The sequence below is a fragment of the Sceloporus undulatus genome, chromosome 4 (genome assembly GCF_019175285.1).
Source record: "Sceloporus undulatus isolate JIND9_A2432 ecotype Alabama chromosome 4, SceUnd_v1.1, whole genome shotgun sequence".
Lineage (NCBI taxonomy): Eukaryota > Metazoa > Chordata > Lepidosauria > Squamata > Phrynosomatidae > Sceloporus > Sceloporus undulatus.
Window position 1 is genome coordinate 24,976,780 of NC_056525.1, and position 18,605 is coordinate 24,995,384.

The 18,605-nt window shown below is 40.2% G+C and overlaps 1 protein-coding gene across 1 annotated transcript in view; it reads left to right on the forward strand.

The window, feature by feature from the left end:
* ATP9A (ATPase phospholipid transporting 9A (putative)) overlaps positions 1 to 18,605 on the forward strand; it is a 125,987-nt gene that overhangs the window by 50,802 nt on the left and 56,580 nt on the right. Inside the window, exons 9-13 of the mRNA XM_042464011.1 lie at positions 194 to 269; positions 5,387 to 5,463; positions 7,869 to 8,029; positions 9,503 to 9,645; positions 15,827 to 15,939. Of these exons, the coding sequence (XP_042319945.1) occupies positions 194 to 269; positions 5,387 to 5,463; positions 7,869 to 8,029; positions 9,503 to 9,645; positions 15,827 to 15,939 (570 nt within the window). The remainder of the gene's footprint in view (positions 1 to 193; positions 270 to 5,386; positions 5,464 to 7,868; positions 8,030 to 9,502; positions 9,646 to 15,826; positions 15,940 to 18,605) is intronic.

An 18,605-nucleotide genomic window follows, 5' to 3' on the forward strand; every position in this document is an offset into this window, starting at 1 on the left:
ACTGTACTCCTGAAAGATGGTTTGCATAGAATCATACTCTCAGTATTTTTATGTATGGGGGAGCAGAAGCAAAAGTGTTGCAAATCCAACACATCTGTGAAGGCCCAAAATAATGCAGTCTTTGTTTTTAGAAAAAAATGTACAAAGTAGCCCTTAAAAGAGTTCTTTTTGGGGGGGTGGGTAATTCTTTCAGGAGGATAGTGATCCGCCTGTGAATGAGAGCTTAAGCATTGAAAATACCCTTTGGGCCAGCACAGTCATTGCTTCAGGTAAGGACAATGCAACATGTCATACTTTTAAAGGAGCATGTTAGCAATTTTTTTAAAAAAAGTCTTTGTAATTGAAATAATCATCTCTTGTCATTGAAAATTAGTCTTTGGAATGAGGTTTTCCACTTGTCCCAACACCACCAGTGGGTTTGAGCTGACAGCTAATTACCCCTTGGACATTTATAGATGAGAAGGCTGTTAGAATTCCAGTAACCTTTGGGCAAAGCATCCATTGCTAGAATAGCACTTAATTGCACTCAATATTGACATTTTAAATCTATAACAGAAAGGGTGTCATAAACATTATAAATGGAAGTGAGGATAAAAGATCTCCATGTAAACACACCCACTCTTACCCCTTGTTTGTGGCTCCATAGGGGAGCCTCTTGTGAAAGGAAGACCAGATGTGTCATCTAGAACTAGCAAGGAATCAAAGAACTCTCTGATAAGCACTTTTTTCAAGGCAGAAAATACTGTTTTGCTTTCCCCCCATCTGGTTGGTTAATGCATTTCCCCCTTTCTATACAAACATCTCTCTTCCTTTTGCTTCCCCCCTCCCACTTTTCTCTTCACCACCCTTTTCTCCATCCCATTTCTTTTTCTTTACCCTCACCAATTGGGCTGCTGGAGAAGGAATAGATAACTCTCGTGGAAGGCTAAACTGATGTCTTCCATAGGGCTTTTCAAATTAGGTTGTGGACCTCATGAGACCAGGCTGAAGCCTACTGGTAGCCCATCCTATATTTAAAGGGTAAGCCACACATATGTTTCTGTACTTTCTGTTATGGTCTAGCGCCTCTCATCAGGAAAGAGATTAAGTATATCTTCAAAACAAGGTGCATGGTGGCTGCCTCTGATTGCCTTCCTTCCCACTCTGTACCAGAGCCTGGAAAAACTGTGTTTCTGAGAAAGAGAAATAGCCCTGGTGCCTATCCTCTCTTTGCTCCCAGCATCAATCTGCAAAATGGCATTCCTGGTGAGTCAGGAAATGCACTGAAAGAATGAAGAAAAGGGGGACATTTAAAATATATATTTTACTTTCTTTTATTGTTTGTGGTTCAGAGGTTGGGTGGCATTTGGGGAACAAGTTAATCTTCATCTCATTTTTCTTTGGCCCCACTCACAACTCCACGCTTCCTTCCCCTTTTCTTTGTGCCTTCTTTAGCTATCCTTTCTACTGTCTATCTTTCTGACTGTATGGTTTACTATGTTACTTTTGTCTGAACTGCTTTCTGAACCAACTGTCATTTAAGCCCCTTGCTTTTAGACTATTACTGTCCAGCTTACCTAGCTGTGAGAAAACTTAACCAATTCTTCCTGTCACAAGCCAACATCCCTTCCTGTTCCTTGATCTTGAACTAACTGATCCATAAAGCCAAAGCCCACAAGATACTTTGAATTAGGAGCACAAAATCCCACATATAACTATATTTTGGGGGTCCCCAACTGGCTGTAACACTCTACATTTGCCGGATCCCTGTCTCCCAAACACCCCACTACACAGTCACTCTGAAGCTTAGGCAGCATGTATGTCAACATGGAAGAAGCCTGGGCAATGTGCATACTCCCAATAACTTTTTTTATTGCTCACTGAGGGAGTTTGTTTAAATGAACATTGTGCATTAGAGAACCATTTTCTAGGTTTTATTTATGCATCTATTTAAATGAATAGCTGTTTCGGCCACATGTTACCAATGCTTAAGGTTTGTTTCAGAATGTTCCAGGAAAGCAAATGTAAAGTATTGCATGTTCATGACATAAGTCATGGCTCAAGAGAACCTCTAGGTGGTATCATAACACATAAATTTAATAACATTACTTCCAGAAATAATTTTCCTGTTCTGAACACAACATGCTTACTCACTTTTCTTCCCTGAAATTATTACATTGGGAAACAGCATCATTACCCTTTCAAGTATTATCCTAAAAATGGGTAAATAGTTGAACATTTGGTTTTGCTGTTTCATCTTTGTCTATGTAACAAAGAGGGGCATTTATTTTGGTGAATCTTTTAATTATGCAAAGAGATGTTGTCTCACCTTTCAGACTAAATGAGGCCTGAAACAGACAGTCCAGAAAGGCTGCTGTTGGGCCAATCCAGGGGGCAGGGCATGCACATGACACACACACACGTATTGTTCTAAGGCAGTGCAGAGGCTGTGTCAGGGCCTCTAAATGCATCTGAAAACTGGCCGTGAAGGGAGTGGCTTCTTACTGCTCCTTTTCGTGGTGTTTTGAGGATCATTGTGGCGGGAGACCTCAGGACCACAGCATCTGATTGCTGCAACCCTGCCATGATTAGGGCAGGAGCAGCCTCTGGCCTCTCCTTTAGCCCTGTCTGCTTTGCCCCTGAGAGAAAGAACGAAGTTGGTAGCATGAGCTTTTGTAGACTTTAGTCTAATTCCTCAGATATGGAGGAAACATAAGTGCTACAAGTGTCATAGATGGTGATGAATGGTATCTATGCCACCTGTGGCACTTATGCTTTCTCTGGGGTTGCAGGTTAGTGACGCCCCATTGGAACAGTTTCCAAACTGTTTTTCTATATAAATGTGTTAGGCTACAAAGCCATTGGTCCCCAGTCAGCATGACCATTCTAAGGCTACTGGGTATGCTGACTGAGAGGGATTAGATTTTTTTGGTCCCCTTTTCTGCTTAAAATTCTGCAAATGTTGAGACTCTCTTACTTTGTTAATACCTATTCTCATACGTGGAAAAATTGGTTTCAGACATAGAATTTTATCGCACAGGACCGCTCTCAGAACAGAACGGAATGAGTGAGGGACGAGTGGGGGACGCATTTTACCACACACACAACTCCTCACTCGTTCTGTTCCGTTCCCCATCCGTTCCAGAGGGGGCGATTTTTGAGAACTGTTCAAAACAGTTATCAAAAATCGCCCCCTCTGGAGGCGGATTGGGAGCGGAAGAGGGGGAATGGAACAAGTGAGGGACTTGTGTTTGAGGTAAAATGCGTCCCCCACTCATTCTGTTCCCTGCCAGGCTCCTTTTGGACCGTTCTCCATCCATGCTGGAGCCCTGTGCAATAAAGTTCATATTCTGTGTGAATGAGTGCATTACAGAGTCTGAGAAAATTACTATTATTTTTCTTTTTTCTTCTATTTTTTTTTAACTACAATGCACACAATCCTTTACCCAGCATAGTCACTAGTCATGCTGGCTGAGGGGTTCTAGCAGTTTCACAGTAGAGGGGGGATGCCTTTTACAAGTTTTGATTGACTCTTGGGGGCGGCTAGTGTATATATTTATAATACTACTCATTCCAGGCAAATATAATGTGATCCAGTCACATGTGATTTGCAGAAGTTCAGGCTTTCTGCAAGCCCCCACCCCATCTGAAAATCACCTTAAACTCCACAGGGGTGGGGGGAGGCTTTGAATTTTTACCAGAAGTATAAATTGAAATTAGCAGAAATGCACATTATCACAGATGTAGCAGTCTGTTTTGCATGCTTTTAGATCGCTGCATTTTCAGCAGAAGGAGGGTGAATAGATTCAAACAGATGTACATTTCTGCAGGAAAGTGAAGATAATTAACCATCAATGTGAATACAAACAAAAATCTATCAGTGATACCTTAATTGGCCAATTGAAATGCACCCTATACTTCTAGCAAGCTTTCGAAGCTCCATGGGCTTCTTCATCAGGCAAGAAGTGACAAACCAAACAGGAGGGAAAAAAATAATTGGAGATGTTAGTCAGATGCCTGCATGTTGTTTCTGTCCTTAGTAAAATTGTTATGATGGAGAGAATATCTTTTGCAGGCAGGCTCCTCCTCCTTCTGGCCATGCGGTAATAGGGAGATTTTTAAAGTTCAGGACATTTAAAGTCTATATGCATCTCAACAGGGACCCCTCTTTTGCAACCCAATATGTCTCCATCAGGGACGTAGCTAGGATTTTAGGAAGGGGGGGGGGTCCAGACTAAGTGCCACCATTATAATGGGACTTGGATGCGGTGGCAGAGCAACACACACCATTCATTTTTCTAATGGAAGGGGGGGTCCGGACCCCAAGACACCCCCCCTCCCCCGGCTACATCCCTGTCTCCATTCCAGTGAGGTTACAGGCCTCTTTGTAGGCAGAGAACAATGGATTCCTTAAGAAGTCTCCCATGTTTTTTCATCAGGAACATTTTGTGATGTAGAGGTAAAACGTGCAAATTCAGTCCAAATTAAAGAAGAAGAAGAAAGTTTTACCTTGGTTGAAGTGCCAGTTCACAGGCTACTTACTCTTCATGGCTCCCCTGTTGCAGCTACAATGCGGTATCTCACAATACAGAAAACATTCAGGGGTAAGCTATGTTGGCCATTTAACAAATACAAACAAAAATTCATCAGTGATACATTTACTGGCCAACCGAAATGCACAATATACTTTTTACCAGTGTGAAAATGTGCACCAGTTTGCATAGTACACATGTGTAGAGTAGCCCATGTTGATTGATGGCTTGCAGTTAGCACTTAAAACAGCAGAATTTACTCCCTGTGGAGGTTTGCTCGGTTTCATCTCTCAAATCTTTTTAGGCACACACAAATACAAACAAATAATTTATCCAGACTTTTAAAAAAATACTGCATAAATTATCCCAGTTTTTAAAAAAAACCATGAGGTACAAATGAAGAACAGAATAGGATTTTTTCTTAATCCTACTGCTATTTTGTATTCACTGTTTTCCTTATTCTAATATGTGTTCTTGACACTTTTAATCTTATTTTATTCTGTATGTTTTAACACTATTTAAAGCTACCTTGGGAATGGTAATACTTAATTTTTAAAATAAATAAATGTCTGTTGACAGAAGGCTGGCATACAAATAACACATTAGAAACTATTTAAGTAATATGGGCATAGATTGTATCCACAGAAAACAGGCTTAGCTGTAGGAAGTGGAGATAAGTATCTGCTCCTGTTTCTGTAAAGTAACTCACATTTATATGCATAACAATTCCTTCTACTGAGTCATGTTTCTCCCTGAGGCTATCAAAGAGACAATTAGGATCAGTGTCCAAATGTTTGCTTTTTTTTTCCATTGTAAAAACACCTTTTCTTTACTATTTCTTTCAAACCTGAATCTTAGAGCTTTTGTTTCCACAGGAACAGTTGTGGGAGTTGTTCTGTACACAGGCCGGGAACTGCGCAGTGTCATGAACACATCTAATCCAAGGAATAAGGTAGCACAGGAGATACCTTGGTCTCTCATTTTTTAAATCACTTTATGAGTGAACAAACCCAGGTTTGCTTCTTAAAAGCTACTTGGAAAAAATATTGAAGGATAGTCATGATTTTCTAGTTAATAAATCCATGTTGCATGTATGTGTTCTTGCCACATGAGCACTCAGATGTATATACAACAAGAACAAGGACAACAAAGCTTTAGAAACCAAATTGAGACAAGAGAGAGACTTGCACCAATATCAGGTTATTCATTGAAATATTGAGCAATATTTCATGGAAGTGGTGCGATCACTTTACCACAAATCAAAAGTTACTATAGCAGTGTCCAACAACAACAACAACAACAACAATGGATGATCAAACATGCAAGCTGTGTTAGAGATAGAAATTTTAAAAAATACATTAGAACTAGATGATCAAGTGCAAAGACCAATATGCTCAAAGTGCAGCACAAAATCCTAAATTTTAAATATGTCTCAACATTTCATAAACCAGTTAAAAACCTGACAGTAACTATTAATAAAAAGCAAATTCCACCAGCTAAATTTGCATCAACCAACTTAACAATAAATACATAGAATGGAATGGAATGGAATGGAATAAATAGAATAAAACCCAGTCCCAGGTGCTTTTAACAATTCTAGACAGTGCTGGTACTATAAGAATAGTACCACTGCCAAAATGATTTTTTTCCCAGTGATTTTCATGGTGATCAGCTGAAAAGATTTGGCACAATGACAAAAAATATTTGAAGTTTTATTCATTAAGATAAAAGACCACAGCTTGTATAGAACCTGGAGCAAAAGAGATTAGATCAAGAGGGATGGGGAGAGCCAGGTATACACAAACATTATGAGGCAAATGATTTAAGATGCATGGTATCATCTGAAAGGAGCTACAAGAAGGTATGGAAACATCAACAATTCATTGAAAAGAGGGGGAAACATTTAAAATAGCTAGATAACATTTTTATACACTATGTAAAACATTATATAAAAATAAACAATCTTTTAAAATATCTATTTTTTCCATCCAAATTTTATCCAGATTTTCATGTGCAGATAAAGAACAGTCTTTTAAAAGGGGAGAAAATTGGTTTTATACCATAAAAGATTTTTAGAAAAATACGTCCACTCTGACTTGCAAAATTAAAGAAATGCTCCAGGGGGCTTTTGTTCATAAATGACCATATTATGAATCCTGTGAATCATGACAAAATTTGGATGCATTTTGTTAATAACATTCTTAGCATCCAAATTGTATTCACATTTAATTGAAATAGATATGAAATAGATAGGTTGAATGAGATTATATTTGGATAACAGCAGAAGAAAATATAACATGGAACAAATTATGAATGACTCAGTAATCCCATAAATTCTTAGAATAATTACATTTATAGTTTATTACATCAGTGCATTTGGCAAGGCTAAACATTACAAATCATACAAAATGTTGGATACACTGAAACCAGCAAGGTGGATATATCCACATGTAGTGGTCATAGCCCAGTTTTGGAAGAAAATATTTTTACAGAAATGGCAAAACTAAAAATTAAACATAAAACTATCTATGTCACACCAACACTGGCTGCCATTTTGAGAGAGAACTATAGAGGAAAACAAAGGTGTTTGGAGATACTATGGAGTTCTGGGGTGCTTGTGTCAGTGAGGGTATTTTTGTGTGCTTTCATGTGTTTGAGGGGCTTTTGGGGGGCAAAAACTGCCTGAAAATTGTGGGATTAAATTTTTTTTATGGACTTTAGGGCCCACACTGTGTCCACCTCTTCTTTAAGATATTCTTAGAGATATATTCCAAGAGCTTTTGCCAAATGATTTCAAAAACATGGCTGATACAGACACGCCAAAATAACGCCAAAATAAAGCTGCTTCGAGACACTTTGGAGGTATGCTGTTTAAATGATACATGTGTCCTAAGAGTCCAGAAGCCGCACCAAAGCCACGCTCCAGTCCTAAGGGCTGGAGTGCAGGTTTGGTGCAGTTTCCAGACTCTTAGGATGCATACATAATTGAAACACCATACCTCCAAAGTGACCTGAAGCAGCTTTATTTTGGCCTGTCTGTATAGGGCCTAAGTTAGTCTGGAAATCAGTATGCAAAAGAATCTTGTAACACCTCTGAGTCTCAAAGGTTCTACAAGATCCCTTTGCATGCTGATTTTCCAAAAGAGGTAAGGCTGTTGGCTAGCAAGGCAAGGATCTCTAGAATAGTTTCCAAGGGCTTCCCTTTTGCCTTCTTTGTTCCTTTGTTATTGTAGTGACCAAAGTGGGCCCATTCGGTATAAGGTATAATGTACCCTTAATACAATTTAATACACAGGGTTCTGAGATGAATTCATCAATGCTGTATGATGCAAGCCATCTTCTTTTTCTTCTCCTCAGATTGGCCTTTTTGACTTGGAAGTGAACTGCCTCACCAAGATTCTCTTTGGGGCCTTGGTGGTAGTGTCTCTTGTCATGGTTGCTCTCCAACACTTTGCTGGCCGCTGGTACCTTCAGATCATCAGATTTCTTCTTCTTTTCTCAAATATAATTCCAATTAGGTAAGAGACTTCTCCCATCCACCATCACTACTTCAACGTTTCACTTTGCTCATTTTGGAATGTTCTGTAGTAGCTTTGGTTTTCTTGCACCAGTTTAGTCTTAACCTTTATTCTCAGTGCTTAATCCTCAGCTGCATAATTAAGAACTAAAAGAACACATCCCAGTACTGTATCACCAATGCCCTCCAGAATCTTCCTTCTTCCCTTGCAAAAGCTGTTCACCATGTGGTTGGGCTGTTCCTTGAGAAAGACAAATGAAAAATTGCCTTGCATCTCTGTAAATCTTACAATCCAGAGTTGATTGGATGCTGACCTCCTCCTCTGCCTCCTCCTCCTTTTTCATTTTTTCCCTTCTCATATAAATAGTACAGTGGGCCCTTCACATTTGCTGGGTTTAGGAGTGCAGGACCCCTGTGAAAGTGGAAAACCAAAAATAAAAATACTATTTTTTTAACCAGAGAGAACACCTCTCTTGGAACCTCTAGTTCCTCCAGAGCAACTCTGAGGTCAAAATCTGCCAGACATTGACTATAGAGTTGCACTGGAGGATCTACAAATGCCTAGAAAAGTGATCTCTTGAGGAATTTCAAAGTCATCCAGCACAATTTCTGGTAGAGGTTGACAATAACGTCACACTGGAGGATCTTGCAATTCCTAGAGATAAGATATTAATCAAATCCGTGAATAATCAAATCTACAAAACTCAAAGTTGCAAATATGGAAGGATGACAGTACATTGATGCAAGTATTTATCTGTTTATTTAAAGCATGAATATACCACCCTTCAACCAAAATGGCTCCCAGAGTGACTTACAAATCATTAATTTGACATTTACCTGTCCTTGGGCTTAGAATCTAAATAAGACATAATGCATAAGGAAAATGGAATGGTGTTGGGGAAGGGGATTAAGTCCAACAGATGCTGGCTGCTGGCATTGGCATATAAAGGGAGGGCTTCTCACCATCCACTGGGCCAAGGCATGATGGAGCTGTCCTAGGCTGCTCTTTCAGCAGGTGTTGCTTGCCACACAACCAGGTAACAAGCAGCATCTGCTGAAACTACCTCTTCTACATACCATTAAAAGAATAGGAGCTGACTTCTGTTTTCCATCTATCAATCCTATCCTTTGAAGGCCAGAGCAATGGGAGATAAAATTTGGGGGAGTGCCTCTCACAAATCACTCTAGCCAAGGCACAATAATGGAGCTGTTCCTTGCTGCTCTTCTCTCCCTCAGAAACAAGAGCAATGACAGTTGGAAAGGAGAGAAGGCTTATCATCAGCAAGTGGGTTGTTCTCAATTGGGAGAAAAAATGTGGTAAAATCTTTTGTTTGAATCAGAGCATGGATTGTTACATGGTGGGGCCTGTAATATTTTCATCCAGATTCATGTTGCAGTTTCTTTCAAGGAGCAGTTGTGTAAATTTATATCTGGATATTGTTTCTGAATTGTTTCCTCTGATATCTCCACATAGTTTAAGGGTAAATCTTGACATGGGGAAAATAGTCTACAGCTGGATGATCCGGAGGGATTCTAAAATTCCTGGCACTGTAGTTCGATCAAGCACAATCCCAGAACAACTAGGAAGAATATCCTATTTGCTCACAGATAAAACAGGTATGATGGTGCTGCTGGCTGGTAGTGATGTTACTTACCTTAGAATTTTTTTGTAGGGCAGGATACAATGTTTTACAATATCTTTAAAAACCTTTGTAGGAACAGGAACCAAGTTCTGGGCTAATGGGTGGTCTAGTTAAAAATTACTATTAGAAATGAATTTATACAAGGGGATCTTGTAGCACCTTTAAGCCTCTATTATTATTATTATTATTATTATTATTATTATTATTATTATTATTATTATTAACCTTTATTTATGAAGTGCTGTAAATTTACACAGCGCTGTACATACAATCTTTTTAATTAGATGGTTCCCTTCCCTCGGGCTTACAATCTAAAAAGACATGACACAAAAGGAGAAGGGAGTGGTGGAGGGAAAGGGGATGAGGTCCAGCAGTTCCTCTATACCTCCGAGGCCTGGACCAAGTCAGATGGACTGGAGGGAGGGCTTGGCTTCATAATGGATGGTTAATCTTCTTCCAGGGAAAATACATATTCTCAAGTAGGATAATGCATATACAGTACATAGCAATACAGGAAATGGTTCGATAAACAGGCACCAAAGAACAGACCGGCAAAAGGCTTTCCGGTGGTGTGGGGGCATGGCATTCAAAAAGTAGCATGCCCCCATGCCACCAGGAAGCTGCATGGCTAACCACATATGCGGCAGCTTCATGGCATTTCTGTGATGCAGCGTTTATACATGCTGCACTGCAGAAACCCAGAAAAAAACGTTGCTTCAGCAGCAAAGGTGCCAGATCGGGGCTGCAGCGTGCTGTTGCCCTGGCCCCAGTGTAGTGCTCAAAGGGGCGACAGGAAGCCACTCCTTCAGGGCAGTCACCTTTAACTGTGCTAAAGAAATTGTAGCATAAGCTTTCATAGTTTTGGTCTAATTTTTCCAGTGATGGATGGAAAGTATCCTATATGGGTTGGATATCATGCTTCACTCTGACCAGGCAGGAAATACAAGTTCTTTGCTGAAGTCCCCACTAGAGGAAGACAAACCCCTTTGGTCGCTTCATTTTCATTTGATCTCTGGAAAGGTGGGCTAGAAATAAAGCTTTTATTATTATTTTTATTTCCTGCCTCTGCTCCGATCAGATGCACCTCGAGCAGCTCTGCCCTTTTCTCCTGTTCTTCTTCCAGCTTAAAAAAAATCTTTTACTCATCTTTCTCCCTGCTCTTTACCTGTTACCCCTCCTCTCCACTCTCATCCTTTGCCACAACGTTGAGGCACCAGGAGATCGGTTCCATGTCTGAGGCTGGGGATTTGGAGGACTTCCCCAGCATGTCTGCGGAATCAATCAGCTTCCCAAGGGAACAGACTACCTGTTCCCAGAGCTTGAGGATGCAGATGCCTTTCAACATAGGGATAAAAGGGTCCAATCCAAGGAGGGAGAACCCTTATCTCCTCACTACTCAGAGCCCCACCACAACCCCCTTTTCAGGACTGGAATCAGACCATGGAGACCACCATGGAGGGCCCAGGCATGAGTAACAACCCCATCCAGCCAGGTCCCTTTATGCAGCCGCTTCCTCTTGAGCTGTCCACCCTTATTTCTTCCCTCATTGTTATCCAAGTGGCCACCATCTCAGGCCAACAGCTAAACTCCTCAGCCCTCCTCCCCTCTTCTGGGCTGGCGGACAATATCGGGGCACAAGTGGAGACTTCCTGCTCAAATCCTCAGCCTCCTCAACTGCCTGCGGCTTGCTGCAGCACAACAGCTCTAGATGGGGCCGCACCCACCAAAATAAGGACCCACAAGTCCTCCTCAACACCACCCTCCTCTCATTCATCCCTTGACTCCATCCCATTTCAGAGCGGGGAAATTTATCCCCAGGGAGGCTAAAGTAAGACGCCTTTCCAAAAAGGGTGAGAAACATACAAGTGGCTCCACTCGCAACAGAGTAAGGGAAGAGGCCCTAAAAGCTCCATGCTCTATCAGGCCCTCCCTGCTGATGATTTCCAACTCCTATTTAAAAAGGCAATAAAAGTCCTTGGTTTGACCAGGAATGCCGCCATTCCTCAGACAGAAGACACTGATCTCCCCCAAGGAAAAGGTGACTCATTTCCTGGGTCCACCTTCACTTGCAGTCCCATTCACCACTGACTTCATAAAGGTAGTCAAAGAGTGGGCCAAACCTGCCACCACCAGACCTAACCCACAAGTCTTCAAGAAGTTTTATTCTCTTCCTCAGCCAGTTATGCCTAAATTTCAGGTCCCCCTAGTGGACACACCTGTTTCTGCTCTGGTCACCTCCACCATGTACTCCAAAGGTGGAGAAGATTCCCTAAGAAATCCAGAAGATAAGAGGGCTGACTCAGCCTTAAAAAAGAATTGAAGCTTCATCAACAGCAATCAGAGCTGCTTTGGCAATATCAATCCTGCTGAGAGCTGCCTTTACCTGGGCCAAAGACCTTATCCAGGAGGTACCCAGAGGCAATATCAAATTATGCCAAGACATCAACAAACTCCTCAGGGTCCTAGCATTCTCATCCAGTGCCTCTTTACACATCATCCTGTTAAGGAAAAAGCAACATGGGACATACAGTAGTGAAATAAAAGATGTATGTGAGAGTCAGAGTGACTCAGCAGAAGCCAATAGAGAACCACACAGGTGTGAATGGTAAGATAATTAACAAGTGCTGAATACCAAGGACAAGAATTGCAAAGTGGATAATTGAACACACCTGACAATTGTTAAGTGGTCAAGGCTGAGATGATGAAATCATTAATTGTGGGATGAACAAAGAGAACCAATGGGAATGATGTACATGCCTACTGGGTGGAAACAGACAACAGTAGGTGGTGCCATGATATGGCTATAATAAGGACTATACATCCCAATGCATTTTGTGGGTTGTAGAGTGAGGAGTTGAGTATTGTTTGGAGCTGTGTATAGTAGAATAAAGTAGATCTTTTATATAAGACTACTGAGTTGTCTGGTGTCTTGGGTGAAGCTACAAGAACCAGCAGGACCCTGGTGAAGAAGGGTGAAGACTTCTGTGGAGGCAAGAGTGAGAAGGCTTGGAGAGTTTGTCGGGGTCTTCAGCCTGTTCTCTGCAACTCTTGCAAAGATACAACAACTGGCCAAAACTGGTCAGAGTGGTGCACAACCAGGTGGTGAGTTCCAGGCCAAGTGATAGAAGAGCCACAACTCCCATCATCCCTGACACATCCAACTGAGTGCCAGGGTTCAAGCAGTGTCTATCCCTGTAAGAAGACAGATATGGTTAAAGAATTGGCAAGCTGATGCCAGGTCTAAACATAAAAACAAAGGAGAAGAAAAAAGCCTTACTTTAACTTCCCAGAAGAGATGACAAATGATCCTTTTGTCAGAGGCAAAGCTCCTTTCGCCCATTCCAGAATAATTCAGGATCCTTTTGTCCAAGAGATAACAGATCCAACAGACCACAGTGGTCTGAGCAAAAACCCTACAGACGACATCAATTCCCATTCTGAGGATTTAGAAGATCCCACAACAACAACTAAAATCCAGGGGCCTCAACATCAAAACAAAAGTGAAATTTGCCCAGGTCCTGACTGGCTGGTTCCCAGGGTGGGCAGCAGACTACAACACTTTGCCCCCATTTGGGAAACATTCACCTCAGACAAACGGGTGATCGAGCATGGCTATTTGATAGACTTTTATCATTCACCACATGATCATTTTGTCTCCTCTCCAAAATCTCTATGCCACAAGAAACACCAACTGATGCTCTAAGTGACCACTTACATCAGTGGAACACATGTCATCTTCAGAAATATTCAGAGGATGTTATTCTGTCTTTTTCATCATCTCGAAGGAGGATGGATCATAGAGAGTAATACTTGACTTAAAGTGGGTAAACAAATTTGTCAAAGAACAATTCTTCCTCATGGTCCATCTTAGAGGCCATAAGACCATATGACTTTCTGTCTCTCTCGATCTTACAGAAGCCTACACTCATTTCTTAGATTGTACGGCATAGGCAGGTTTACTCTTATCTATTTATTGTTTGTATGTACAGCGCTGTGCAAATCTACAGCGCTATATAAATAATAATAATAATAATAATTCCTATTCGTCCCTCTTACTGCCCGTTTTTAATATTCTGTTATCATCACAACCACTTCCAGTACAGAGCCCTCCCATTTAGCCTATCCTCAGCACTGCAAGTGTTCACAAAGATCATGATAGCACTAGTGGCACAATGGAGACTCCAAGAACTGCATGTCCATCCTTATTTGGATGATGTGTTGATTTGTTCCACATCCTACAGACAGGGTGTTCAGGATGTGTATCAGGTCCTTACATTGTTAGAACCTCATCAAAAAATATTTTATTCATCTCCTTCAACATTTGTCCAACATTACCATTTGGATGCACTTCAATCCTCGGAGGCATCAGTCAGCAGGTGTGTACCACTTTAACCAAGTTCCCTATTCATCCACCAGTTATGAGGGAGCTATGTCATACCCCACTACAGGATGCTTCTCTTCCATCACTGGAAAAAGGAACATTGGCTTACCTTGTGAGATGTTTGTTTTCAGCGATGGGGGCAGAAGCATCCTCCCCTCCTTCTACTGGGAACTTGATCTCTCGGTTCCTGCAGTAAAACCTTCTTTCTTACTTCCATTCTTCAGTTTAGTTTCACATAGTTATATATAAGTTGTTGGGCTGTGTTGCCCTTGATAGGTCTAATTGTTATCTCAGTTTTGTTCGGTTCTATATCCTTGGCTATAACATCAACTGAAATGACTAAAGTGGGTTGGCTCCCTCTAGTGGTCATTTCTGCAAAGAACTTGTATTTCCTGCCTGGTCAGAGCGAATGAAGAAAACCAACCCACTACAGGATGCTTCTGCCCCCATCACTGAAAACAAACATCTCACAAGGTAAGCCAGTGTTCCTTTCTCACAGGCATGAATTTTATAAATGAATGCATGTGAGACCCTGGATTTTTGGGGACAACACATTTTTAAGACAAAGCTTTTTCAACAGACCTGCCTCAGTCCTGTAATTTTATAGGGTGCCCAGATACTATTGCCTTCTGTCAGTGCAATCCTGCTGTGTTTTCCCAGTGTTTCTACTGTCTTTTCTTTTCACTGAAAACATAGAGGAAAATAAGAGGAAAACAATATCATTTTACTGGCAGTGTCAAATGTTGTCCGTACAGAACTATATGCAAGCCTGCAAGTGATGTAGTAGAAAGGCTTGTACCATTTCAGAGTGAACATAGGAGATGCCCTTTCTATATTTTAAAGAGTCCAACAAAGTAATGAAAAATCTAGCACATCAGAGGAAAACATTTCTGTGCCAGTCTGCTTCCTGCTGTGTTGATTTTCTTCTTTCAGGAAACTTTCAACCCAAAAGAGCTTGAAAATATGAGCTAATTTGTAGTCTTTGAAGTAGTATTTACAGCTGAACCATTATTCCATCTTAAGTTAACTGTATGCATGAATCCAGGAGTCCTTGTATAAAAACTTATCTCTAAAAAATGAATCTTTTATTAGTTTTGATCTTTTTAATAAATGCTTGCATTAAAAAAATTATGTGTAAACCCACTGTCCAGTTCATCCTGATACCTTTCCAGGCAATTAAAGTGCTCAGAATTAATTAACATTATTGATTTACTGGTTAAATATTGCAGAACTTGTATTTTCTGGAATTGTAGCCTCACTTTTAATTACTCCATTGTCTAAAAAGAAGACTACATATGTGCTACATTATATATAATGATAACAAATCACTGTACTACCAGTAAAATCTGTTTTTGTGTATGTGTGCATCTGTTCTGTCTTCCAAACTATTAAAGGCATTTAGTCCTTGCTAAATATGCAGTCCTATACCCATTTTGTTGGTGGTTGTGTGCCTTCACATCAACTCTCAAATTAGACTTATTCTCAGATTAGGTCCCATGGAAATCAGTGGAACTTTCTTCTGAGCAGACATTCATAATCTCAGTGTTAGACTATTTGTATATTGAGATCTCTCTCACACTCACTTTCTTTCTCTCTTCCAACTTTTTATTAGAAGCAAAATAAAAAAGAATACCTTCATGATGAAAAAACCCTACCCTTTAAGTCTTGTGTGCCCCTTTCCCTAATCATGAGTAAAACTGTTTTAAAATATATATTTGCTTCCATATGTTTTTCTCTGTTTTGACCATGACTTGTATTTCTGTGACTGTTCTAGGAACCCTAACGCAGAATGAAATGGTTTTCAAACGCCTTCATCTTGGAACAGTGTCTTATGGAATAGACTCTATGGATGAAGTTCAGAGCCATATATTTAGTATATATACCCAGGTAAGTTCAGTAGCATTATTGTGAGGTATGATAAGAAGCCAAAGAAACTGTTCTTTTGAGGCTTGCATTTTGTCAGACATGGCATTTTATGACATATAATGCAGTATTTTTGAAACCAAAGGGAGTTTCTGAAGCAATGTGTGATACTGTGAGGACAGGGAGATGAAAGTATGAGGCGGGGTGGGTGAGTCATTTATTCAAAGAAGTAAAAATCAAATATTTGACTGGGGTGGAACCCACCCGAGTTGTATTTTGGATCCCAAGGGTCACATTACAGTAATTATGTTTTATTTTACTTTGGGTTGGTTTTGTTTTGTTTTACCAAGCTTTGTATTTGCCAAGCATCTTTCTCGTGTGCAACAGTAAGTAGCCATGGTGACATGATGGCCTCAACTGAATCAGGACCATAAGAGAGGGAGAGTTAAGTCTTCCTACTTGTGTCATTGCCCCAATGAAACCACTTCCCAAAGTTGTTGTTTGCCCTACAAGCTGCCTTACTGGTTCAGGAAAAGGGTGAGTTATGCATAATGGTGATCGTGCTGAACATCATAATGATGACAATAATCATAACTAGAATCTTAATAATGATAAATCCAACAACTTATTGGTATATTTTTGATGAGAATGCAGTTTAGGCTGGCACAGTCAAAAGTAAAAGTATAAATATGTCACAGCTAAGAACTTATGTAATTTACAGTTTACCTTGAATTTTAACATAAAGGTGCCTCTTTCTTTTTAGTTCCTAAAGCAGCTTGAGAAATAGCAGACACATTTAAGTGTAGCAGGAGTGATCATCTTGTTTTGCCTCCAGATACAAAAACAGCAAATTCTGAAACTGAAGGACTATGTTCTATCTAGTTCATACTCAGGGTTCAGGTTTAATCTCTGGTATCTTCTACTATAAAAGGATCTTGTGCAATAGAGTCCAAATAGATCATTTCCTAATTATTGGGTAGTTCACAGTTCAGGGCTTGCTCAATCAACTGTACAATGTCTTCAAAGTCAGCCTTCTTAGAAGCAAAAATTATTAACAGCAAAGGGATTGAATGTTGGCTAAGCTTCTGAATAATCATAACATGTCCCACTTTCTTCATCCACTGCTCCAAAAAAGATGGAAGAGGCCATTTACATTGATTAGCCAGAGTAATTACAGCTACTAACAACAAATTAAAAGAACCAAAAAGTGAAGTGTATCCAATGGAATCCACAGAAGAAACAAGAGATGCATCCCAAGATACACAAAAGATGACCTTTTAAAATTAGAAATGATTGACATATTTCAGTCTATGAGTACTTTTAAAACCTTCCTCGGGGAGCTGTATAAAATCACAAAAGGATGACCCATAAAGCCTTTTTCATGGGGTTGTATAAAATTATAAAAGGATATTGGGGAGTCAAAAGAAAATACACTGAATACCAGTTTGGTATTTGCATATCCACTCTGTACCTCAGAGTAAGGTGGGAAGGATGCAGACATGTGCAGGAATTTTAACTGTGCGGGAGATTATAAGGGTCTTCACACATTAACTGTGTGGGAGATTATAGGGGTCTTCACCCATTACTGCAGCCACTCACTCAAAACCATAAGGTTGCGAGTTCAAGACCAGCAAAAGGGCTCAAACTTGACTCAGGCTTGCATCCTTCTGAGGTTATTAAAATAAGTACCCAGGTTGTTGGGGGCAGTTAGCTTACAGTTGTAAACCACTTAGACACTGCTTAGGCGGTATGAAGCAGTATATAAATGAAGCTTGTTGGTTTGTTGGTTTGACTCTCATCTGGTCTTGAATGCTACATGCATTCCACCTAAGCTATAAAGGACCCTATGCCTTTGCCTATTCAAATTATATGTACACAAAAACTGTGCATCAGTTATCAGGGATTTTTGAGCAAACAGGGTCTTCAGTCATGAGTTCATCTTTATTTATTTATTTATTTATTACAGTTCTATCCCATGTCTCCCCCAAGAAGCTTAAATACCTTTTTTTCTTCCCACACTGTTCTCTCAACAACCATGAGGCAGGTCAGGCTGAGAGAGTGTGCCTGGCTCAAGGCCACCCAGTACATTTCACAGCTTAGTAGGGGCTAGAACCTGAATTTTCCATTTCCAGTCCAACACCCAACAAGTACAGCAACCTAACACTCATTGCCTGGGAACATGGAAAGTAGATCTGTATGCCACTTTTTCATTGTCTGTCAATAATTCTGGAGTTTTGAGTGAGGCAGGACACAAGCCTCTGTGTAACCCAAGTTTTATTCAATAACAGGAAAGCCATGTGTAGCATTGGTAAAGAGAGCTTTCCAGTGTGTATAGGTTTAAATATAATTAAAAGGTTGGATTCTTTGGTAATTGGAAGCATTTGTTGGCCATGATTCATTTAAACTGTAGTTCTGATTCATTGCTCTAATTACTGTTACCATGCTATGCCCTTTGACCTGGAAGTGAAACTTTTGTCCTCTTAACTTAAGAGGTTAACAGAACAGGAAACTGGATAGCTATATGTTCCCCCTGTGACCACCATAATTTAGTAATTGTAAAATTACCTGGAAGGCTAGATGCAGACTCTAAAAATAGTATTAAAAATTAAATGATCAACTTTCTACCTCCTTGTCAGCCCATCTGTTTCTTCTTTCTCACTGATCATATGTTCATGGGTATAAAACACAGT